Source organism: Pezoporus flaviventris, unplaced genomic scaffold, assembly GCF_033815535.1.
Source record: "Pezoporus flaviventris isolate CSIRO_AGI_PZ_B2104156 unplaced genomic scaffold, CSIRO_AGI_Pfla_v1 ptg000020l, whole genome shotgun sequence".
NCBI classification, from domain to species: Eukaryota; Metazoa; Chordata; class Aves; order Psittaciformes; family Psittacidae; genus Pezoporus; species Pezoporus flaviventris.
Window position 1 is genome coordinate 7,131,428 of NW_026892568.1, and position 25,909 is coordinate 7,157,336.

At 43.8% G+C, this 25,909-nt stretch overlaps 2 protein-coding genes and 1 long non-coding RNA gene across 9 annotated transcripts in view; 2 read left to right on the plus strand and 1 right to left on the minus strand.

The window, feature by feature from the left end:
- B3GNTL1 (UDP-GlcNAc:betaGal beta-1,3-N-acetylglucosaminyltransferase like 1) overlaps positions 1 to 2,326 on the plus strand; it is a 118,249-nt gene extending 115,923 nt beyond the window's left edge. For 3 of the 5 annotated variants that reach the window (XM_061455618.1, XM_061455619.1, XM_061455620.1), the window contains 2 exons: positions 64 to 152; positions 1,534 to 1,672. In XM_061455618.1, the coding sequence (XP_061311602.1) occupies positions 64 to 144 (81 nt within the window). In that variant the 3' untranslated portion in view covers positions 145 to 152; positions 1,534 to 1,672. Of the gene's footprint in view, positions 1 to 63; positions 153 to 1,533; positions 1,850 to 1,955 lie in introns of those variants that run through there. The other 2 variants (XR_009743764.1, XM_061455617.1) reach the window with 2 other exon arrangements.
- Positions 1,692 to 25,909, minus strand: part of TBCD (tubulin folding cofactor D) — a 122,387-nt gene continuing 98,169 nt past the window's right edge. For 2 of the 3 annotated variants that reach the window (XM_061455595.1, XM_061455597.1), the window contains 10 exons: positions 25,641 to 25,724; positions 24,207 to 24,365; positions 22,923 to 23,061; positions 16,633 to 16,754; positions 15,372 to 15,449; positions 10,306 to 10,395; positions 9,657 to 9,744; positions 7,634 to 7,743; positions 4,235 to 4,319; positions 1,692 to 2,091 (listed from right to left, as the gene is read on the minus strand). In XM_061455595.1, coding sequence (XP_061311579.1) covers positions 2,080 to 2,091; positions 4,235 to 4,319; positions 7,634 to 7,743; positions 9,657 to 9,744; positions 10,306 to 10,395; positions 15,372 to 15,449; positions 16,633 to 16,754; positions 22,923 to 23,061; positions 24,207 to 24,365; positions 25,641 to 25,724 — 967 coding nt within the window. In that variant the 3' untranslated portion in view covers positions 1,692 to 2,079. Of the gene's footprint in view, positions 2,092 to 4,234; positions 4,320 to 7,629; positions 7,744 to 9,656; positions 9,745 to 10,305; positions 10,396 to 15,371; positions 15,450 to 16,632; positions 16,755 to 22,922; positions 23,062 to 24,206; positions 24,366 to 25,640; positions 25,725 to 25,909 lie in introns of those variants that run through there. The other variant, XM_061455596.1, reaches the window with a different exon arrangement.
- On the plus strand, positions 6,522 to 8,591 carry LOC133270429 (uncharacterized). The gene is made up of 2 exons (XR_009743770.1): positions 6,522 to 6,963; positions 7,550 to 8,591. It is a non-coding gene; the product is annotated as an uncharacterized LOC133270429 (long non-coding RNA).

Here is a 25,909-nt window from a genome sequence, read left to right on the forward strand (position 1 = left end):
AAACCTGTTACAACCTGAAACGTGTTTGTCTGGTTGAGCTCATTCTATTCTATCACCTGCCAGGATTTGACAGGTGGAGCATTTGAAGCAAACCTGAGCATGCTGAACTTGAAGGAAGGGGTGGATTATTATCACTTTAACTGAAAACCAAGGTAAGGCAGTGATACTGAAGCCGTGTTATCCTCTGTGCATCTGTGAGTACCAAGACCCAAGTGTTCAGAGGTTGAGAATTTTTTAGCAATCTGTGCTTTATTAAGTTAATCTTTGTGCTGAGCAACCCCTTTCTAAGGGGGGTCCTGGTTACACCATGGATAATGCTATTTGCTCATTTTACTATTGCACATCCCTTGTTTGCCAAGTTCAGTTTGATCGTTAAATTGTATTTCTAATTTAAAGAACCATCCAATACAGGCCATAAGATTACAAGGGGACTGTTACCATAGGGAACCCTTAGAAATGCACTAAGCAAAGCCTGTAACCACTGGAAGTGTAAAGAGAGGGTTCTGTCAAACATCACTCAGCCATTCCCTGCCACTGGATGCCGCAGCCCGTGCTGGCTGAGGTAAAGCTCTGCACAGGGCCAGGCTGTGACCGGAGCGTGGCATCCTCCAACTGGGGCTGTGTGAAAGTAGCTGTGTGTGTACCGTCATCTGGCAGCCAGATGTGTTTGCATGGACAGATGCTCACCGTTTTCACTGGACCCTCTCAGCTTTTCCTGAATAAGCAGCTACTGCCAACACAACTCATGGTTTTTCTTGCAGCAGGGACCTGTAGGAATAACTTTGCAAATCTGAAGTCTTTTAAGAATGTTCTAGAATTTTCCATTTTAATGACAGTGCAACACCACTGGGGCTGTGGGTTCACGAGCATTCCTCCTGCAGTAATACCTGTGGGCAGCCCTGCATCACGCATGGCCACATGAATTAGTACTGATTGTGTAACAGGCAGTGAATGACTCTGATCTACACTGAATTTAATCTCCCAGCCAGGTTGCAAGTATACTTAAAAGTACAGAATAATAGAATTTATAGTTACCTTCTTAAAAAGGCTCTGGGAGACAGCCAGGATGTAGTTTTGGAAGTGAACAAACACCTGCAGGAGAAGATTGCTGCAGTTTGTAGCAGGTATTTCATAGAGAAACTGGCTTAGGTTTAGCTCCTCTGCCTGAATTTTTCCTTCCTTTTAAATCTTCATAGATACGTGTATACACACACACACACACACACACACACACACAGAGCTATTGTTCTACCTGAAGCACTGGGATAGTGAGATTTAATTCAAACCATCAAATAACATGGTATAATTAGAGTATCATGTTGCCCGTGCATTTGTCCTCCCCAGCACATTAACCTTGCTAAAGATCATAAATGTTACCAGCCATTTCATTTTATGGTCAATAAGGAATGGTCTAAATTCCTAGTGGTTGCTGGAAGTACTCTGTTCTTCAGCGGGATAAAGCTTCAATCCCTAACGCTAGTTTACCTCAAAAAACATTTACTTTGAGTTACTTCTATAAAGAACTACTGAGAGGTTTTGACTTGAGCTGAAGTGAAACTCGGATTTTTTTGTTTTACTATGACATAAGTATGACAGATTTATCCGCAGAGATACTGGATGTGCAGGAAGATTTCATTATCACTAAGCACTGCCATACTTACCTCTGAAAAACAGTTCTTTTCAGAGACTAATGCAGCCAGGCAGGTTTAATACTAAATGCATGTACAGCAAGCACGGCCTGAATAGCTCCATTCAGAGTTGTAGAAGTATAAATCACTGACATCAAGAGAAATAACCTAGGTCAACTGTGACAGAAGTATGGAGAGAAACCGCCATCTTGTGGCTACAGGTAATGCCTTTAAAAACTGAAACCACATTGAATCGTTGTTGCCTGCCCGTGGCAGAGCTGCACAGTGCTGTAAGATGTGATCTCTGCCTCTTCTCTTGTTCAACAGCGTGCTGCGTGGCTTCTGCCGAGAGCCCCTTTGTCAGGATGCGGCAGCATGAACTCGGCCATCTTAACGGCACCTGAACCCAGAGCTTCAGTGGACGGACCAGCAGCCAGTGCCTGCAGCTTCATCATGCTGAGCTCTAAAAGAGAGAAGAAACACATGGAGTAGGCATGTATCAGTGTTTTAACAGTACCTCAGCCATGTAATTTAGTAAGCTAAACATGGAGAAGAAAACATAGACGTACAAAGCTGTAGCATCTACAGTCCTTTCTAACACCGCAATTTCTAACTATCCTCTAGCAGATTTTATCTGTACAAGTTTTAAAGGCACTGTAAATGCTGATTTCAGCTGAAATTAACTTTAGCCACCTGTTAGGCTTGGCTTCCTCTATTTATGGGAGCTCTGGAAGAGCAATGTGTTGTGCACTGTCACTTTCAGAGTGAACTCCAGCAGTTCTCGGGCAGGTGCAGGCTTCAGTCTTTGCTGGAAGTTATACTAATGATTCTCTCATGTTAACAAAGGAGGAAAAGATAAAGTTCCAAATTCAGCACCTGACTTCCACACCACATGATGCTGTTTGTAACAGTTCCACCTGAAACACCTGTATGTATATTTGGGTATTTCTTACTGTTTTGTGTGCATCAGAGACAGTTTTCTCCTAACTTGTCAGTCTTCTCTCAGCCTCCAGTAATTAACGAATTCAAATAAGGGGGTTTTGAGATCAGGGAGTTCATCTTGTAACAAACACCTTTATTTTGAACGTAACAGCTCTGGTGGTTGACAGCAAACCCTGACTCAGCAATGCTCAGAGCGATTTTTGCTCTAAACCCAGTTCCCTGTAGGGGTGAGAGGGCCCAGGTCTTGCTTATCAACATCACAAAACTGTAGTTGCAGATTGCTTAAGGTCGTACTAAAAGCACAAAGGTGTAGACATGGTAGGAAAAGCTGAAAGATGAGAAAGAAACTGCTGTGGGCACAGCAGGGTGTCACTGAAGTTTACTCACCGTAAGTAACCAGTGAAGTATGGTCTTCTGACCAGTTTATTAAACAGACCTTTTTAAAGTGTGTGTATATATGTATATATATATGTATATCTCTATCAATCAATGATAACTCAAAACATAGGATCTACTTACATTAGGAAGTATCTTCAGTGTAAAGGATTATCAGAGTATTACACAGGAGGAACTGGCTGACCTCAAAGACTTACATCATGTAACAGTCACATAGAGCCAGTTCAACAAGCACTGTGAAAACATCACCAGCTAGGATCTCCTTTAGATGCTATGCAGGAGAAAGGACTTGGTGGCTTTCAGCCACAGATGGTGCAGCTGTGAAAAAGGCTAATGCTAAAAATGCAGTTCTGTGCAGGGCAAAAGAATAATCAATGGTTTGCATAACTCTAGTAATGAAAATAAACCCAGTGTGTTCAGGTAGTTTAGAAAATGAGGGAAATGAAGATCCACCCTTTTAGGAAAGATTGCAGGGGGGATGTTTCTGAATTCTAAAATAATTACAAAGGACAAAGCATTCCAGAGCTATGAAAGCATAATGAGTATTAACAAAGGCAAGAATAAATCAATATACCACTATTTTTAGCTTAATCTGTTTACAGAATAGATCATATGCTGTGGATGCCTGTGGTAAGTAGGGAAGTAGCCCTAGGTCATCGAGCATTTTCACCTTGTCTTGTATCGCTCAAAGTAAAACTAACTTTTCTTTGTAAGTTGTCATGTTAACACATGTTCTCTAAAGCAGTACTGATTCAGCCTGCTCACCTTTGGACAGGGAGGAGAGGAACCCCTGACTGAGCAGAAAATGGGCAATTCCAAAAGATGTGCATGAAGTGGGGCCTACATGGGGACACGGTGTCTGCCTTCTGTGAATGTATTAATTGTTAAATTCTATTCTGCCTCTTAGGCAATGTCAGAAGGCTCTGCTTTCATCTCACATTATCATTTTGCTGTTGAACTTGATGGGGAGGGTTTTATCCGTTCTTCTCTTGCCCCAGGAATGTCAGTGTCTGAAACATCCGTACTGCATTTTCATTCTAGGTGATGCCATGCTACAGGCCTGGGATGTTTTCAAGAAGCAAGACTGGAAGGGCTCAAGCCAGAGAGTCTCCAGCAGTTCTCTGTATTGTGCAATCGGGTGTGAGGAGGTTCCTCCCGAACCAGTGAAGAACCACAGCTGGCGCACACAAGTACTCAGTAGGTGTGGGGGAGCGGTTGATCATCACTGTTTCTCTAAAGCCCCTCTGGAGCCTGTTGCTTTTTCTTACCTTGGACACCAGCTGTGGCTTGGGCACGTTCATGAGATCACAGAGGCAGTTGCGCTTCTCTCTTACGACGGGCAGTTCTGCCTCCCTGCATGAGGAAGCATTGTCCAGTTAACTGATACATAAAACCTGGCTGTTAGCTATATCCGTACCATCACTGTACTGTGTGTGCAGCTCTTCCTTCATGTACAGTTGGAGCAGGTTTTGTTGTGTCACGGTTTAAGAGTAACATTTTTGTACCATCTTGGGGCAGACACCCCCTAAGTACACAGTGAGTCCTCCACGAGTGACCAGTTAATGGTAAAATGACCAAGGCTATTCTTTTTGGTTTCTGTAGTCCAAAATCTAACACTCATACACCCCTTTGACTGAAAGTTCAATCATTTATTCTCTAAAGTCACAGCTCCATTTTGTTTAAGAAGACTTTGCATCAAGAATTAAGATAGATGTCACTGGATCTGGAGAACGTTTGATGTTCTCCTGCAAAATCCAGACCTCGAACTTGTCTTTTAAAGGTTTCTGCAATAGCATCATGTCCATGAGATCATTTCCTCAAGAACTGTCAGTTACAAAACGCTCCCAAATGCCAAAAATCCATGCAGACAACATTCTTTTCCATGCTGTAAAAATCCACCACTCTGGAATGCTGTGAGACTGCTCCCATTACTCACCATTTCAGTAGATTTGTTTTGGTTTTCTTGAGTAACAACTGTAAATGAAGGACTAAGAACTTAACTCTTAGCACACAAACAGAGTCCAAAACTACAGAGAAAAAGCTGAAAGGGCAAGTCAGAAATAACTTTGGACAATTTGTCATATTTAATAGTGGAACCCTTTCTGTAGCTGAACAAACTTCTTATATAGAGTTACCAGTTTAAACTCTGTATTCTACAACTGTTTGACAAACTCTGTTGTTCCAACAAGGAGCAAATCTGTGCAGCCAGTAATTAGTCTTCCCCAAACATTAATTCTCATTTGGCTTCCTGCTGTTAACGCTTATTGCAATTCAGAAGTTACTGGTTGTTCTAGCACTGAGAGCACTTGAGAGTAACAAGCAGCCCTCTCTGACACTCAAGCAAAGGCTTCAAATGTCTCCTTTGTAAACAGTTAAATCTATGAGATAAAACAATTAAGTTTGAAGTGAACGAGCTCTTCATCTTTAATCTTGGTGCAGTGGATGTACTGTACTGGGGAGCTTAGAGCCAGCCCTGAACTAAGCACAAACCAGGCAGCCCCATCACACCCTGGAAGTGACAAAGGGAAAACAGGAAGTATTTTGCTTTCTTGTACTAACCCATTAGAGCTGTCCTACCACTGGTGCTTCTAGAGCTGGTTGTCTGTAAGTGTACCATGTCTAACTGTGGTACTGTGAGCACCCCTGTGTGACATCAGGAATCTGCTCCTCCTCAGTTGTTTCTGTGACCAAATTCTTTATGTAACTTCCTGGGGAGAAGGACTTGGGGGTGCTGGTCACTGAGAAAATGAACATGAGCCAGCTTCAGTGTGCACTTGCAGCCCAGAAACCAACTGTATCCTGGGCTGCATCAAAAGGAGCGTGACCAGCAGGTCAAAGGAGGTGATCCTGCCCCTCTGCTCTGCTCTTGTGAGACCTCACCTGGAGCATTGTGTGCAGTTCCGGTGTCCTCAACATAAAAAGGACATGGAACTGTTGGAACAAGTCCAGAAGAGGCCATGAGGATGATCAGGGGCTGGAGCACCTCCCGTATGAAGATAGGCTGAGAAAGTTGGGTCTGTTCAGCCTGGAGAAGAGAAGCTGCATGGAGACCTCAGAGCAGCCTTCCAGTATCTGAAGGGGGGCTATAGGGATGCTGGGGAGGGACTCTTCATTAGGGACTGTAGTGACAGGACAAGGGGTGATGGGTTAAAACTTAAACAGGGGAATCTTAGATTGGCTATAAGGAGGAAATGCTTTACTGTAAGGGCGGTGAGGCACTGGAATGGGTTGCCCAAGGAAGTTGTGAATGCTCCATCTCTGGCAGGGTTCAAGGCCAGGCTGGACAGAGCCTTGGGTGCCCTGGTTTAGTGTGAGGTGTCCCTGCCCATGGCAGGGGGGTTGGAACTGGATGATCTCAAGGTCCTTTCCAACCCAAACTATTCTGTGATTCTGAGCAAGCCTGTTCTTCAACTCAGATTTCATGAGGGAGCACTGCATCACACTAACTGTGATACTAAGCACCAATGTGTAGTTACACAACAGGCATTTTAACAACAGCAGAACTGTTAATAACCAATTCTTCAAAGCTGAGACCGTTACTGAGTTTTGGCAGCAGCCATCCCTTACAATGACAAACCTCGTTTTCGTTTCCCAAATACGAAGTTACTTGAGCTCAAACACAGAAATAAACTAGACAGTAAATAAATTTAAATGATGTAAGCATCAGTCTGAAAAATGTCACCCACAACCCCGAGGTAGCTTTGTTCTCTGAGCGTGTCTTGCTTTATTTTAGTTCCATGAAATGTCAATGAAGACAAAAACCCATTTAATAACCAAATAAATAATGTATTTTTTTTTATAGCTGTCTATTCTCATGTACTGACTACTGCTTGAAGCAGGGTGTTGGGCCACTGCACCCATGACCCAGGAGCATCATCTGGAACAAGGAACCACATTTAACATGGCAGCAAAACTAACAAACTGATTTAAGCTTTGGTGAATCCTTCTTTGGAAGAAGGGGCCCTGCTCCCCTGCCCTTGGAGGAAGGTAAAAGGAGGTAAATGAGTGAATTACAGAAGTGGTTGTATAATTCATGCCATCTTATGCTTGGGAAACAACTAAACTGTTCCAATTCAAAGTATTTGCCTGAATACAGGGTTTGTAGTGTTTTGAGTAATGACATTTCATGGGAGATTTGAGCTGTTCTGCTAATTCTGTTGTTCTGCAGCTTGCAGAGATCCTTCCTTTCCCCAGATCCTGCCAGTGCTCATCATGCCAAGAAACTGTCTGTGCAGTTGATGTCTGACTGTGTGCACAGCCCGGTCTCTGCTTCATGGAGAACTTCCAAGATTCCCTCCCTTTTTATGTTGTTAAAAAAATATGGGTCTTTTACTTTATCTAGTAGTGAATTTACACATGCCACAATGGTACGTGGTGCATATACATATATGTATATAAAACACACAAACATACATATATATTTTATATATATATATATATATATATATGCGCATACACACGCACAATGGTACCACAGGACAATATACCAGATAGCTCTTTAGAACAGAAGAATCCTTTCAAGCAATGTTTTTTTTTGGCCTAAAAGCTATAAATAGCTTAAAAGCAGGTATCATTTCTTTCAGGTTTCAAAGGCATCCAACTTTTATTTAACTTCTTAGTACAAAAATTACGAGTTCTTATCACTATCTGGCAACAAATGCACTTACCAGTTGGTATCGCTGAGTATGGTCAGAACTGAATCCATGATGGCAGCATCCAGCACATCGCTGTAGGTTATCAGCATCTCATACAGTTGGCTGGCTGTTGTTTTCCGTATCTATGGGAAGAGGCAGAGGAAGGTCACTGAAGGCTGCACAGCCACGTGTGGCAGAGCCCAGTGCCACCGCTGGGACTGGCTCCTCATCACAGGGACAGCAGTTTATGGTGAGCACTTTGTTACACTCAGGAATGGACAGACTAGTTCTGCCTCTGACATGGATCCGGTGCAGGAAGGGAGTTTGCTTTTGCACCTCCAGGAAGTTCATGCTACTGAACAGTGCATTTTCACTGCCCTTTTCCAGTGTTTCAGATTAAGGGTACAGCTCAGTGCCTCACAGGGAATGAAGTCAAATGTTTGAGACTGACCCATCCCTGGAAGCCAGACTGGATGGAGCTCTTAGCAACCTGAGCTTGTTGAAGGGGTCCCTGCTCATTACAGGGGGGTTGGACTAGATGAGTTTTAAACTTATTCTATGAACTGGACAATTTCTTTGCTTGAGGCAGAGTCTGGCTCTGAGTTGGGCTGCTGCAGGCTCACAGAACAGACTTCCAGCCTGGAGACTGTAAGAGTCAGCAGAACTCTCAAAACCTGCTGGGAGATGGATGGTGAGTTGACCTGAACATTTTACACTGTGGGTTCTGGAAGCAGTGAACACTGCAGCAAGGCTGGTTCTGAAGTACAGTGTGTGGCAGGATACCTAATGGAAGACAGCAAAAGTGCAGCAAAACCTGATTCTGTTGTTTTTTTCCAGGAAACCCTGATGCTAAGCAAAGGAAGGCAAAAAAAATGAGGTTTAGTAACTCTAGGCTTATTTCTGGAGTAGTAGAGTCCAATTAAACTGACCCATCTGTAAAAGCAAAACATATTTATGATATAAAACACCAATGGAACACGAAATGGAAATGTTCTCTGTTCAGTTCTTACATTGTGCCCTTCCTGCAGAGGATTCTTCCTGTAGCCAGTACACACAGCATGGGAACAGCTGCAGTAAAAATCTGCAGTCCCAGCCTTTGCCGAGCACCACCTGATTTTAACCTTTAAAAGTAACTGGCAAAGTAATCAGGGTTAGCATAAACAGTGTTGGGTTGCGTTGGCCAAACACCAGGCTCTTCAGGGGGTTCTCCAACCACTTCAGGACCTCATGGGTTGCCATTGCCCATGGCTTTGTTTCTTCTACAGCGCTTGGCTGTGGATGCAGCTCCATGGCTGCCCATAACATCAGAGGTGCAAGTCCTACCTACTCACAGGAACATCCATCGACGTCCCCAGGGGAAACCTTGCACAGAACACCAGGGCTACATGGAGCTGTTGGATGTGTTTGGCATCACAGCAGCTGCAAGCCAGGGATCCTGGGTTTTATATGGTGAAAACCACCCCAAACCCCACAACGTTTGCTAAGGCAATGGAAGTATTAATCAATCAGCTAAGATATTATTATACCCCAGATGATCTTCTCTTGTACATACTTGGAACTAAGAACTGATTTTTGTGCCCTGTTGCAGTTAGTTACATGAAAAGGTAAACCCCTGATAAACCTGCCTGCATTGCACAAGCCCTCGTCACACCTGACAAACACAACAAATAAGTATGTTTTTCTTGAACCAGAACTATCAGAAATACCACAAAGCTAACAGGGATGTGTCTGATTGGAACCCTCAAGCTCTATATGGAGAACAGATCTTCACTGTGCTGGGTGCTGAGCAGAAGAAACAAATGACTTAGGCACCTAAATTGCTTCTTACTTTCCACAGAGGTGGAAAAGCAGACTGTATGGAGCAGTCAGGTATGCTGCAAGTATCCGGCAGCCTGTTTCAGGTGGCAGCACTGCAGACAGCAGAGCCTTGAGAAATGAAACCTATTGTATACACTGATGTCCATTACAAAGAATGCTGCTTTGATGCAGATTATTTTTTATGTGTGAAGTATTTTAAACAATACAGTTGACAATACGCAGTGTCTTCAGTACTTACTACAGGAAATGGATGGCAAAGGAGGAGAAACAACTGAAAGAAAACTTTCTCTCTCATGTCTCCTTGAAACTGAATCAGGCCACAAAACCTAGAAAACACAAGGAAGAAAACAGATCGAGTTGGACCTGCAGAAGTGCATTTTGCGGGTGAGAAGGAAGAGGTGTATCTGAGAAAAGGGAGGGATGCTCTGCAGTGCCCAGGAAATCTTGGTTCCAAGTGCTGTGGGAAAGCAAACACTGAGGTACCTGTGCCGAGTTCCCAGAGGGCTCCTGAGGTGCCGCTCGCTGTGCCAAGTGCAAACATGGTGTGACTGCTGACGGGCAGCACTGAGGGCGCGCTGGGACCCGCACGTGAACCGGCATCACATCGACACCGAAGCACAGGGCAGGCTTTGCCAGTGGAGAAGTCTCCCAGTGAACCTTGGTGCTGCCTCCTCTGCTACCTGGACTGAGGGCTTTTACCCTGGAGCTAGATGTGTTTAACCCCAGTTAAACAAGGAAAGGAAGCTCTCACAACTTTCTATTATGTATGTGTATTTGTGGGCTTTTTTCAATTACATTTCACATGAAATAGACCCAGCTCTTCTATCTGGTAATTTAAATTCTCTTCACTTCGTACAAGCAGAGCAAAGATTAGTTTATCGACTCACACTCCGATGCTAGAGCGAAGCTTCCGGATGTCTTTGGATCTCTTGATCTCTTCTTTACAAAGGGTAAATAACTTCACTGGAAAGGGATGGCTGAAAATGGGAAAGAAGAAGAGATGAACAATCAGTTCCAGTAGGATTTCAAACACATTTAATGACTGTAAAGGTACCAAATTAACATTCAAAGGTGAGGAAAGACTGTGCAGAGCAAGGAGTGCTTTCTCCACAACAGCACAGTATCAGGCTGGCCTTTGGTAGAGCCACAGGCAAGTCTGGCTACCACCTCACTGGGTGTTTTTGGGTTTTAATAGGGAATGGATTAGCATTAATTATTACCCTATTTCCACTGCTACAACCTGCATGCTGAGGACTGAACTCCATTTACCCGACCCAGCAGATCCAGGATACCTGGCTAGCCATGGCTGGTGTTTGCAACAGAGCGTGGTAGGATGAGGAACACCATGTCAGGAATTACAAGACATAGCCAAACAGAGGTTATTTAGTCCGTGTGTCACTGTGGTGCGCAGGTCGTTCCCTAAGGGCTTCCACCAGACTTTACCTACAGGATGATAAATGCTGTTCTTAAACACTCCACCATTTCACTGCCTGAATTCCTTCGGTGATGCCAGACAACGCAATTAAACACAGGGCTTGAGCCCCGTTACGTATCCGAGCCACGAAGCCAGCTTTAAATACGTTGAGCAAATTCTTTCCTCTTTCCACACCGCCTGGGAAAGGTGATTCCCACAGCTTTTTCCCAGCCACTCATACAAACACAAGCATTGTCAGGATATTCCAAGGAGCTATTAAAGAGACGTAAGGAGGGAATATTGCTTTCATTTCAGTTCAAATGGTTTAATCTTTTACTTGCTACACTCAAAGCTGGAGTGCTGCAGATGCAAAAGAAACTCTTTCCTATTTGTCTAGCAGCATGATTAACTTCGGGGCTGCGTATTTTGGAGGACTCTCTGTACTGTGCAGAAAGCAAAAACAGTAACATCCATTTGCTGCTACTGCGATGCAAAGCTGTGGAGGAAAACTGCTCCAGAGAGGTGTGCGGCATGATCTGCTGGAAAAAAAGACCATTTAAAACAAGCTGTTTATAGGAATGACACAATGTTTTGTGACCTTAATGCGCCTTTTACATGCAGCTTCCCTAACAAGAACTGCTGCTTTTTAATTACGTGAAACAAAACCCAAAATACTGGCAAAGACTGACTTCGTTAAAAACCCCCTGAGCAACAAAGCATGGACCCACTAAGCTAAAGAACGCTGTCTACAGCCATAAATATTGTCCACAAACCCCACTGAAAAAGTAGATTAAATTACCAAGGCTTCAGTGTTGATACTGGGGCTTCATAAGAAATGATCAGAGCCAAGAGTGGCCTCCAGGACCAAACCCCCTGTGGGGGCTGATTTAAAACACCTCTGTCAGATGCTGGAAGAGCAGGTTCCTCACCATGCACTGCCCATGGTCCTGTCAGCCCCGCTTCCACGTTCTGTGGAGCGTGACAAGCACGGGACGCATGCACAGGGGAGACGTGTGATGAGGATGACAGACACCTGCAGGAATGAGTCTGTGTGTGTGTGTGCCCACACCTCAATTTGTCTGCGTGCACCAGGGACCTGCTCACCTCATACCAAGAGACTGAATGCGTTCTCTTACCTTGGTGAAATTTCTCCTCTTCCCACCCCCGGTTACACAAAGGCATTGTATGGACGACTACTCACAATACCTGAGCACATGCCTGGCTTTCAGCACACAACAACAGCAATGTAGTGAATTAGGTGAGATTTAACCTGGTTGAACAACAGGGATATCGCTGGGAAGTGCAGCAACAAAGAGACCAATTTCAACAAAAGCATCTGGAATAAATTTAATACACATAACCTCACGTGCAGCATTCAGTGCTTAAAACAGATGCGCTTCTGTCATCTGCCAATTTCACATTTGCAATAACTAAACCTAACCTGTGTGTGATCTCTGATGACTCAAACAGCTTGGCCTCCTGAAAGGAAATTGAGAAAATTCCTTCTCCTGTGTGGGCACAGCGCCAGCAGGAACAGAGTCGGCATCTGGGGAGAAGGGATCAGCCTAAAGCCTTCACATGATGTGAGCTGGGCACACGCGGGGCTGCAGCAAGGGGAGGGCTTTTTCCTCCTAAAGGTGAGTGAAGCTTCAGCCGCTCGGCTCACACTGCCTGGGGTGGCTGGGAAACCCAACAGCCTCTGCCAGGCTCTGCTGCTGGGTGCCTAATGTAAGAGCAGCAGAACTGCTCTGAAGAAGTCCATGTTCGGCAAAGAGAGAAATCACAGAATGCCATAATGGTTTGGGCTGAAGGCACCTTAAAGCTCCTCCAGCTCCAACCCCTGCCACGGGCAGGGACACCTTCCACTAGAGCAGCTTGCTCCAAGCCCCTGTGTCCAACCTGGCCTTGAGCACTGCCAGGGATGGGGCAGCCACAGCTTCTCTGGGCACCCTGTGCCAGTGCCTCAGCACCCTCAGAGAACACACGCAATGCGTAATGCACAGCAGTACATAGAAACCTTCAGTCGGAGCTCAGTGGGACACAGACCATCCTGAAACACTGCAAGAGCGCCAGAAAAATGTGATACATACACAGTGCATGGATGCTTCATACGTACACAGAAGAATCAGACTCAATGCTTTTACTTACTACTCCAGAAAGCGTTAGATCCTGAACTGCCATTCATAGGCTATTCTGTTGCCCTGGTGCTCTGTGTTACACTAATCTTACCATAGTTCCTCAGGACCTACCAATCTCCCTGCAGCCACAGGAGCTGTAACCAGAAAACAATCACCCAGTGCCAGGTTTGCAGGCGGCTTCCATTCTCTGATCAATTCACACTCCCTACATAATTATGAATACGGCTCCGAATATTCACCAGGTACCTTGAGGTGAAACGGGGAGGGATTGGGTCATGCCACCACGGTGAAGGAATCCCATTTCAGCTGAGCTCTATGTCCCTGTTTGGGCAGGAGGGCACACGGGGCAGGGAGGAAGCAGGAGGTGAATGATGCTGCAGTTTCACAGGCGCTTTGTGCCTGTGGACACCTGCCCTGCTGCCAAGAGAAATGGTTTCCCTCCCTTCCCTCCCACTGCTTCCCACTTTATTCTGGCACGGTTTGTGAGCACACAGCAGAACAGATCGAGGAACGACCTCAAGCTGAGTTTTACAGGGTATTTTTAACCTGGAACAGTTCCCTAATGCCATTCATCACGTAGCAATACAAACCATTCCTGCCAGTTCACAGGAGGGGGAGACTCCCATGCTGGACATGCAGGTTTAAGCCAACTTAAGATGAACAGGAAGTAGCAGCCTTAAAAATGGCAGGAAGAGCTTAGCTTTCCATACTGCAGACTCAAAACTAAGCCAAGCACAACAAAGAGAAGCTGCTTCTGAGAGACTTGTGATTACGCCAGTGATACTGAAGCTGATTCATTTCAAACCCCACAGGGCAGGTATTTACCCTGCACTTCACTTCCCCACTGGCAGGTTCGGCAGGACCCTGGCAGAGAAGTGACCCACGCACCACCCATCAATCTAAACAGGAGCACTCAACATACGACAACTGAGGAGAAACACCCAGGGGTTCACTCGCCCTCCTGAACTAAGATCACAAGACACCAGCCCTGCAGAGAGCTCCAGTGCTGAAAGCCACCTACAGAACCATGCCAGAGATGTCAAGCTGCATATTCTGAACTTGAGGAGCTGGGAGGTGGAAGAGGCAGGAAAACGCCTCGCAGGTCACATCTCTGCAGGGCAGGAGTGACACCAAGTGGCAATGTGCTTTAACTGGAGCAGCGAGCTCTGAACGAGTGTCAAACTAATCCAGCCAAAAGTCGTTAGTCACAGAATCACAGAACGGTTTGAGGTGGATGGGACTTTTAAAGCTCTTCTAGTTCCAGCCCCCTACAATGAGCAGGGACACCTTCCACTGGACCAGGTTGCTCCGATCCTGCTTAAATTAAGCAGTGTAGGATATTACCTGCTCTGGACTGCTGCTGTTTTATTAGGAAGTAAGGTCCAGGACAGTTCACACTACCCCTTGCTGAAACTCCAGTCAGCCCACTGTAGTAAAAAATGAGGGAAGTCAATGAAATAGAAACAAACACCTCAAGGAATGTCAGTCTTTCATTCCCAGGTTCTCCAAAAGGTTTTTCATTTGCTATATGACAAGAAGTTTACAGCAGAATAGAAGCAACAGGAAAGCTGCTCACCAGCAGTAAGCGTGCTTTTAAAAACACCTCATCCCTCTTATTACTGTTTAACTGTAAGGCACACATTATAGAGCAGCAGGTGGCCTTTTTGTCAAAAATATGCTTGGATCACCTTCAAAAATCTTCTCCCCCCTAGGTTTTATTTCAGGCCTTTTCCATCAAGCTTTACAATGGCACCACAGGACTGAGTTTGAGCCTCACTGGCACAGCAAACACACTGATGCTACCACACACGCTCTGTCCAGTGCCCCATGATGCAGGAGACAGACTCTTCCTGGGATTTCCACCCATGATCTATCATTCTCCCCTCAGGGAAGGCTGGAGTCTGTGTGGAAGTCCCCAGGTCACCGGCATGATCACCAAACTGAACAAGCACTATTCATTCTATCTGTGAGTATCTGACTAATCTTCAACTCTCACTCAATTAAAAGAGACTATCTAAATACACACTTCAAAACAGGAGCAGACTCAATTGAAACCTTTAGATTCATAAGGCTTTTCAGATCTATTTGCTGCCTGCAGTTCTTGAATCAAGAGACTCCAAAACCAGTACAAGTGCTTGTAGCATTTACACTGTACAATTCTGCAAACACCACTACATGTGCCTCGACGCTGCCTGGCAGGGTCTGTGGAATGTATCTTAATATTACTGGAATTAAAACCATTCTCCTCTGAAACATCTGCAAAAACTTAAATCACCAGAGCCACGTACACTCACCCCTGGAGTCCCATGGACCCACATCTAGAGCAGTTCAGCAGCACTGTAAGATTTAAGAGGCCTGTTGCATGGTGGAAAACACACAGAAAAGACTTTCAGCAACTTACTTCTCTTGCATGGTAAAGGTGTCAAAACAGCCATTTGCCAGCATTTGGTCCAGCATTGTCAGGAGAGGTACAGACACCCTGATGAAAGAAGATCATTTAACAATGTAAATACACTTCCTGGCATACATATACACAGTGTTTTAACGAGAAACAAAGAAACTTCCTATCTACCTACACATATTTAAATTAGAAACCTAATTTAGACAGGGGAGGGTTGCTCGGGGAGTTGTGTGTTGGCTAAACCATCCTCCTTGGCTGAGAGGGGGACCTTCTGTTAGAGCCAGAAGGAAAACACCTGATTTACAACACGCCTGGTTTCAACTTGCAGGGTCCTGAAAACACAGTTCATGGGAGTAGAAAACAGTGATTTATTTTCTAGGATATAAACAACACATTGCACAAAACCTACCAGCAGTTACAGCGGGCAATTACCAAGTGAACCGACACACAATGTGTCAGCTGCATTAACCGCGGTCGTGTTTTCTGTTTCAACAAATGAGAAAAGAAACAGAATAGACCTGAAAATCCTGTTAATAATCATGGTTTTTTTTCACAGTAGGGAATATTTTCTATTTTGCACATATTAGAATCATAGAATCATAGAATAGTTAGGGTTGGAAAGGACGTTAAGATCATCCAGTTCCAACCCCCTGCCATGGGCAGGGACACCTCAAACTACACCATGTCACCCAAGGCTCTGTCCAACCTGGCCTTGAACACTGCCAGGGATGGAGCATTCACAACCTCCCTGGGCAACCCATTCCAGTGCCTCGCCACCCTAACAGTAAAGAACTTCTTCCTTATATCCAATCTAAACTTCCCCTGTTTAAGCTTGAACCCGTTACCCCTTGTCCTGTATTGATAAGTGAGGCTTAGAGAAATTAATCTCATTTTGCTGAATAAGTCACCTTTAAAGAAAAATCTTCACAAGAAAATGATACCTCCTTCAAGTATTTCTGAAAGAACTCTACCTAAAGGAAATGCAGACTGGACGATACTGAAGAGCGTGCAGCAAAATATAACCCCAGTACTGCATTATATAAAACCTGGTGTTTATCCCATTATGCGTGATAATGTGATAGTAAATGCAAAATACCCTACACCACTCCTTTGCTATAGGTTTTACTGTAGCAACCTGATGGCGTAAAGCACACTTAACAAGGCTCAGGCATGCTTCATCTAGCCCTAGTAAAAGACGTGCCATGCATCTTATTTCAAGCTGTCCTGCTGTTAGGAATGAAGAGCACAGGGAAACGGTTACCGGTCGTTCCGCAGGTTGTCCTCAAAGACCTGGAGCAGTGTTTCACAAAAACTCTCCAAAGCGCTGGAATCGTTCTGGATTTTCTTCATGTAGTCAAAAAGGCTCTGGGCAGAGTATCTGAGCTGCAAGAGAAGGAACCTCAGATGCAGGTACAGGGAACAAACCCCACTGTACAGTTATGCTTGTCCCTCACTACCGGAGGTGTAGACCTGCACTGGAACACACACTTCCAACAGCAGCCAAGTACATTAAATTCAATATCGATATCTGACAGGCATGTGGCTATTTCACTTGCATTAATCCCTTCTCAAGGAAGGGTTTTCCTTCCTTTTTTACGTTTTGCCATTGTAGGAAAAGAGACCACATTAAAGGTTTGTTATTTTCTTTCTCTCAAAGTAAAACATCCCCAGACCGCTGTGATTATCCTGCTTTACTTCAAACAGTAATATTGTTATGGCTGTGAAAGAGCACACAAGAAGTTCAAGAGGTAATATTTATTAAACAACTGAACACTGCAGAGAAGCTCTTGGGCACTTGGTACAGGCCACACCAACCACTACTCAGGTTAGAAATGAAAACCAACTCAGAAGTAATGCCTCTTGGTTTAACTTTGTAATGTTCATCAGCTGCTTCAGAAAGATGGAGGGGCTTTTAATGCCTGTGCCCAAGGCTCAGCTGGAAGCATCCCTCTGTGTAACACCACCCCGCAAACATGGCAGGGTCCAGCCTTGGCTCAGCACCTCCCTACAGCGATGAGCCCAGCCCTGCAGGAACCACAGCCCCACAGGCACCAGCCAGTGGCCTCCCCACTCCTGGAGCTGCAGTGTGGGACCTCCACGGGACCCCTCTTTCTCATGGGACCCACCTATCAAGCAGGATCCATGGCTCAAGAGGCTTACAGTACACCCCTGAGCTGCAGGACAAGGACTATACAAACATCACTACTAATGCTAAGATTTGCCATTTCGGGGAGAGGTGGAATTTCAGTTTCCAGGCTCATCTTTTAAAATATTAGTTGATTTCCCTTGAGGATAAGAATTTGGGTGTTTTTTTTGTTACAAGAACGACCCCTCAAAGGAAAACGCTGTATCAAGGATAAACATCATCAGACTGCTGCATCTTCTCCATTCTGATGTGAAGGATTATCCATCCTCCTGCGGCTTGGTCAAGTCTTTCCCATAAGAAACTGGCTTACATGAAGGGGGCTATGGGAAGGGCAGGTGGGGCAGAGCAGTTTCGAAGCACAGACTTCTTTCAGTTTTGGTCCCAAGTGTTAAACCATTCCCTGTTGAGTCAAGAGGGGGCTGTAAGCAGTCAGCAAGCCTGCTCTGTCAGTGGAGATTGTCTTTCTGAAGCTCATACGTAGCATTTGATAGCTCATTCAAAAGTGCAATCAGCTCCCTCAGAAGACTGACTTTTATCAAGAAAAACAACGTTAGATTGGTATGAGCAGTGTAGTAAGTGTCTGTCTGCCTGAAAACAAGAGAGAACAACCTCTATTTAAACATTTTACCTCACTTTTGTATCAGTAACAGTTCTGGGTGCATCTGCACAACAGAACAAGAAATGTGTTGGCCCTCAATCAAAGCTCTGAAGTAGTTTCCAAAAGTTTCAGCCTACTTGTACACAGCCCAGCAGAGGCTGTGGTTCTAACTACTTGTTCTGTAGTGACGCATCCTGGGCAATGCAGAAGCAGAAATACTTCTTTAAAGAAGTAAAGCAATGTAAAGGAATGATTCAGTTATTCTGCATTGCAAAACGGCAGCCAAATCTCCGTGAAAAGTCTTTAAAACATTTGCAGAAGCCAGCTGTGCTAACCTCAAGTACTGGATTGAACTGAGTGAGGTTCTTCCATATGCCAAAACTAACGCTGGTACTTCCCCTGTATGCTGAGCATAAACTGGCCCCTTCACACTGAAAGGTCTGCACAGGAAATACAGTGGTAAGAAAGAAAGAGGTCCTGAAAATCTGAAACCTGATTAATTGCTGCACGCTGCCCTCTAAAACAATCTCTGCCTTAAAGACCGCTGCCTTACACTAGCAGAGAGCAACCATAAGCACAAGAAAGGTTACATCCAAGTCAAGTCTCAGGAAGAATGAGGTTAACCGGGTAACTTTCTCTATTTGTCTTTTAAACTTCCCTATGGATCTCACACCATTTTCTGAAAAAAGCTTAATTACTTGATGCTTTTCCTGCAGATTCCAATGACTGAAAAGGCAACAATGGGCACGAAAGGAAAGGGCAAGTGTAACTGCACATAGGAGGCTCCAGTGCTGGGCTAAACCAAGAGGGAGCAGCACGATAATCAGAAAAACTGTATGATGAAGACAGCATTTCTTCATTAGGACGTAATTAAACTGAAAGGTGTGGATAAACCATCACACAGCTGCTTGGGAGACTGAAACATGGAATGTTTTCCAAATCATCAGCATACACCATATGGACTTTACTGGAGGTAATTCCAACATAACAAGATGCCATGAGATGAACAGGTTAAACCCGCACGTCCTCCTCAGGATTCATTTCCCAGATAACCTGAGGACAATTACCTGAGCTATGCCCTTAACTGCTCAGGAGTCTTTGCAGAGAAGAGCATTTCCAAATTTCTTCCTCATCTATGCAGAACACAGAATTCACACTACATCAGATGTGTGACATTTACCTTTCCCTGGGGTTCCACAAGGACTGGGAAAGGAAATTAGGAGGTTAATGGGTTGGAACTGGGACAACTTTGGATAAGAATTTAAGAGGAGGCCTGAGAATGACCTTGTTCTTATTAAACACAGTAAAAGCAGGGTTTGCCAAGGCCTGACTCTCTCATCATTCAAGCTTATAGTAGATATTTCAGTGATAGGGAACACACGATAAGGCAAACAGTGTTCAAAGGGACCATTCATCTGATGATAAAGTCCTAAGGACACAACCCCAGTGGTTCTCCGCCTCCCATCAGGCCAGTCTCCTCGGAGCCCAGGTATCACAACAAAATTCAGTCTGCTGCACGTAATGCACCCCAAATGGAAGTCAAGTGAGTAACTGCTGGGAAAGCCTGGGCAAAATCAGATGTGCAGCTCATTGCTAAAGGCTCCAGTTTTCATAAAAGCATTTCAGCAGAGCAAGACCCACCGACAGCATCAGAACATTCCTGTAACACGTGCAGACGAAACCACGTTACGCTCAATAAATAACGCTGGGTTTGGATCACTTCTAATCCTGACAAATTTACAGCCCTGCAGTGGCAGTAGCCTGTTTTCCCAGTCACTTCAGAAACAACTGCATATCACTGGAGTTTTAGCACAAGTGAAACCATGTCTCCATTGTTGTCCTTGCAATGTTCCCTTTAATAAAGCAGATCTTTGGAGGCCAGTAACTCTAAGGCTCCAGTCAGTGATATTTTATAAGAAGGAGGAATATCATCATCTCATCTTGGAACCCCGGTACTGGCCTGCGAGAAAACCTCCAATTTTCAACACTGGTTGCTGTTTCTCTTGTAAGAAAGAAAGAAAAGAAAAAAAAAAGGATTTACTTAAAATTTCTGTAACATTTTAAAATGTAATTTTCACTCTCGGGGGTGAGGGGACCTCCCAGGACATTCTGTGCTTTAACCAAGTTCCAAACGTAATGTAATATTCAACAATAATGAAATTATATCAAAATTATATCCTGACCCTGAAACTCCGGGGTTTGGGAACTGGAGAAAGAACCCCATTGTCTTGTTCTGATCTCCATATACTGAGAGGGGGTTTTATCCAGCCATAAGAAATCTGCATCACTGTGGGCCACATATATAATTAGAAGATTCTTTTACACAGAGAAAGTGCCCTTTGAACCAAGGCGATGCAGCAGAATGCCAAACCCCAGAGGGAATGACATCTTCTGTTTTTCCAGATTACTTCAAATGCTGGAGCTGCAATTCTTTCAGCAACCATGCTGCCACCAAAGTGTTTCTGAGATACCCCACACAGCTCATGTCAGAAAATCTCTTTAAAAAGCAGAACAAAGAACTACTCTTGCTAAATATACTGCAGAGCAATCTTAACTATGGAGAAATAGCCACTGACCGCTGGATTACAATGGAGCCTTTCTCCTACTAATTCCATGAGATGACTTAAAGACATCTGAACTCAGATTATCTTGCGGTATACAAGACTCTTCTATGTCCATGTGTGTATGCATGTTTATATTTTGTAAGTGACAGATCACAGGAACACACCCAGGTTACTGCAGGAACACATATCTGAATAATCATTTTCTCATATTCAAGACTTAAAAAATCCAATTCTTTCATATGGATTTAATACAACAGATCTTAAATTTTTCTAGTAATATTTAAAATCAGTCCCTGGGTATTTTGCAAAGAACACTACAGACTTAGACAGAACAGCCTGAAACGCAAGTCATTCTAATACACATCAATTCTAATTTATATATCGCTTTTCAATATTAACCGTAATTCACCGTGCACTGTATGATCCCAAGTGCAAATATCCTATACTTGAGCCTCCCTTGCACTCCTATCTGGCTCAAAAGAGGATGAGGTCATCTTCTTTTGAAAGCCAAAGCCCCTGAGAGTATTTTAACTGGAACAAGCCTTTAACGCTAAAGAAAAACGCAGGGTCACAGAAAGTTAACATTTCAAACTCGTGTTTTGGAAACAGGGCAGGAGGTTTCCCTTACGCACCCTGGCAGCCGGTAACGAGGGAAGGGAGCTGGGAGTAACAGAACTGTTCACACTTTTCAAAACCAAGCACAACCACAACTTTGAGAAAACCTAAAAGATACCAAACTGTTGAGTAAGGATTTTCCTCTGCCCTCGTCAGCCATCAGAACGTCCGTTTCTCCACAGCCTTCCTCCCTTTTCATATGTACACGAATAGCTCTGGCTTTGGTGGAGCCTCCTATAATTAACTGTGTTTGATTAAAAGCTGAATTTCTTGTACATGCCTGCTATTAAAAAAATCTGTTAAGAGTTACACTGTCTATCCGATAATTATGGGCACAAACCAATAAGCACATGCTTGCAAAGGTCTCAAATAGCTGGAGCTATATAATTAGTTCCCTTTTTAGAAACATTAAAATTCTCCACATTGTTTTAAATACAGACACCAAATTCCCAGCTACACTAAACCCAAAGGCATATGGACATCTCTTGATCACAAAGAACCCATCAGGGTTTTGCACCAGGCAAAACCCATCATTCAGGCATATTCTCAACAGTTCATTGTAAGACTGAAAAGTGGAAGCCATGGGAGACAAGCTTGAAATGATTACCTCCTTCCTTCTGTGAACCCAGCAGGAGCTGTTCTCTCTCCACAGAAATGCTGTTTCCCCGACACTTACCACTTTTCTACCAGCTCTTTTTAATGAGAGACAGTATTCTTAATTAGAAACACTCTTAAACACTGTTGGGGTGCTGATTCATGACCTCCTGTTAAAGGACCATGGTGATTTAAAGCTTTCACTGACAGAATATTCTGTTACTTGTCTGTAGTGTCATATTGAACCGTGTCCTTACCCCAATAGCTGTTTTCACATATGCTACATCTTTGGCTACGCCAAATAACAAAAAAAGAGAGAAGCCAAATGCCTTGAAACCAAGAATTCTGAAACCAGCGACACAAGTTGTAATAGAAGGACAGAAGAATACAGTAAAGTTATAATAAAGTCTGGAAGATTTTGGCAGTGTGACAGACTACCAAAACCAGTGATAGAGACAGTGTTCAGGCACAGAAGAATGAAACATATTGCAAAGCTCAGAGGATTCAGACATCCAAATGACATTTCTTTGTAATGTAAGCTCTGGCTCTCTCTGCTAGAAAGTCAAAATGAAAAACCCTGAACATACTGTTAACACGTATGGACAACTGACAGTTAACACCTCACATCAGGTTACAAATGAAAACATCGAGGCATTCACCTCACTTAAAAAGAGCAATCACTTTGTATTTAGCCACAGCATTCAGTTGAACACTCTTCCTCTGCTAACAGCTTGGAAGAGTGGGTGAGTAAATAAACCTAAGAGCCGCCTGAGCCAACAGGTTCTATTAGGCCAGGAAACAGGTAACGAAGTGCCCAGTAAGTCATGAAAACAGTACTTTTAAAGATGAAAAATATAAAGGCCATCAGGTTTAAAAGTATGACTTGATTTCTTTTAAAACTCTCACAGCTGACCCGCTCCCAGAAACAGCCATCTGCAGTCACTGCGATCGACTTCAGTCTATTACATTTCAGTCCACAATTTATCAGTAAATGCATTCTCCTACCCAACAGGAAAGCCACTCTGCCTTCTTACCGTTGTCTCTGTCAATCCACCAACAGACACGGAGAGACCCAGAAGCACAGAGTATTGGTATGCCGGCAAAGCCAAAAGCTGGGTGATTCGAGGGAAAGCTTCTGATGCAGCATTCCAGTTCAGAGTCTCTTTCTCGGACCTGGGGAAAGGGGAAGGAAAAAATAATATTGGCTGTGTGCACTCCCTTTCTTCCCCATACATTTCTATGATAGCTCCTCATCCTCAAGCAGCACATCAGTGAAGAAAGTCTCTGAATTACCTAAAAATCAAGTTTATCATTAGTCTTTAAGCATATGGGGAAAATGCAAAAACTTCAGCCACTGCCAGTGAACTGAAGCAGTCCTCAAGTCCTTATTCCTTTGAACCACAGTTCATTTTTCATATGCACTTTTCTCTACACCAAGAAAACAAGTTCTCCTGCTTGCATTCCTTTCTGACTTCTCTGCCATCAACAGCTAGTCAACCACTGATACAAAGGCAGACTTATCCCAGGAGAGGCTGACACACACCCCCACCACACATCAATCAGCAGCCCAGCAAACAGGGCTTTTTGAATTACAGGAGGTTCAGATTCTGCTGAACAAACAGAATGGGGACACAAAATTGGATGTTTCCTCTCCCAATGAGGTATTATCATCACCATTCAGCAATCAGTTGCTCTCACTCCCACTTTAACTAGAAATATCTTGGAAAACTACTGCAACTAAAGTGTGGTTAAAATAACACAATTCATTACCGTTATCTTTATGATCAATCAATGTTTTCAGGGGGGGGGGGGGGAAATAAGGAAGGGTGTCTGCCAGTAAATTCCAACTCTTGCATTATGAAGAGGAGATTATAAACCTGCCATTTCATGAACATGTTCGCTTCATGAACAGGATTACCAAAACACAGCTCCCAGCAGTTCCACTTTACCAATGGTCTCCCATCTGCTACTGCCATGATGTCTACAATCCAGCACAGAATTGGCTGATGGGTTCAGAAATTATTGGGGCTGATGCAGCAAAAGACTTATGCAGCATGACCATGTAAGACCTATCTCCTTAGGAAACTATGGTTTGTAACAGGACCTTATACTGTACATTCTTCTTTGGAATATTTTACATATTTATGGTTATTCATTGCACATTTCAATGAAATTCTGACAACCACCACCAGATATTCCTCAATATATATATTAGTCATTTGGGCACATCAGGCTGCTAGAGTTAGATATAATTTATCTGATTAGGTGCATATATCTTTTACTTTCACTGTTTTAGGATACGTTTTCCAATACATTACCTTGGAAATATCCTTTCTAGCTCTTCTCGATGAGGTATGTGTGGAATCGGAGGATGGTCAAAGTGTAAGAGAGCAAGGAACACAGATCCTGCATGAGCTCGGAATTTATCTATCTTTTCAGCTGACTGTTGAGCCACACAGCACATGATCTGTTTGCAGCTGCAAAGAAGAAAACAAATCTATAATGTAACCGGTAAAATGCGTATCTAAATTTCAACTGTTTCAACGTTAAAACAAATATCCTGCTATGAAAGTACTTTGGTTCAACTCTTCATAACGAACGTACAAGAGGTTTAAGTCATCAACATGGTGACAATTTTTAAAGCTTTAAATTCCATAGCCATCGTACTACAAATTGTTGATATTCATATACAACCTTTCATCCAAAAAGGTAAGAAGTTCCTTTGAGCTTTTAATGAACTGCTACATTTAAGAAGGAAACGGAGCAGAAAGCTTGAGAAAAGCACATTTTCAAGTAGAAAACTGCACATGCAGCAGAGGACAAGGTCTGTCCCAAACCTCACACATCCCAAATGAATCGTTTCTTTAGCTCTGGCTAGCTTTTTACAATATCCTGTTTTGCCTACATTCATAACTAAACTATCAGCTACAATACTGTGTTCACAAGGACCTTGACACCTTCAGGAAGGACAACTAATGATAGTAAAACCAGCTGGAACTCCTTCAGTTACAGCAAACCCCAGAATATTTAGAAAATGTGATCCAGCTGGCAGGAATGCTTTCCTACGTTTCATGTGAATTATCTATGTCTGCAGCCCCTGAGCAATGGCTCCGATTGCTTGCTTTGATTTTATCATGAAATTAAAAATCCGCAGCTCAGTGTTAGCTACCTTTCTCCGTATTTCCTTACTAATAATTCTGCAAAGAAGACAGTACATTTTTTCACATTCCAAATGAAAGATGTGATGCCCTGGGTAAGAGGGCAAGTTTGCTTTCTATTTAACTGAACAATACTAGCAGGCTCCACAGAGGTGGCAAGTGTAGACCAAATCACACCAATGCCCTGGACTTCAGAGGCGAAACTGCCCCCAGTTTCTCTCAATAGGGTTAGTCTCTCTGAAAAACAGATGCAATATTCTCAGCATCTGTATGGGTTTAAGGTTGATGCACTTCTATCAAAAGTTCTGCTTCACTCAATAGAAGAATCATGGAATGGTTTGGGTTGGAATGGGCTTTAAAGCTCATCCAGTTCCAACTCCTGCCACAGGAAGGGACACCTTCCTCTAGGGCAGGTTGCTCCAAGCCCTGTCCAACCTGGCCTTGAACACTGCCATGGATAGGGCAGCCACAACTTCTCTGGGCACCCTGTGCCAGTTCCTTGCCACCTAAGGATGCAGCATGTAAGAAAGGCTTTCCTGTGTGGATTGGAATGTAATTATAAGATAAGACACAAAAGCAGTACAAGTCACATACATGTTGGCATCAATTAACTCTGCTTCGTTCTGAACCAGGAGAAGCGTCACTTCCATTAAACTTCTCATAGCAGCTTCACGCACCCTGTTGAAACAGAGATGTTAGAGCAGCTCTATCAGTATTTAGTTAAAGAAATACATCAGCAGTTAAGCTAAACACTGGCAAAAAATCAAAATAATTAAAGTGTTGACCTCTGAGAGCAGCTACTGTATGTTGGGGAGGAAGAGGAGTGTGCATAACTGCACCACCAAGCCTATGAAGTGAAGTCC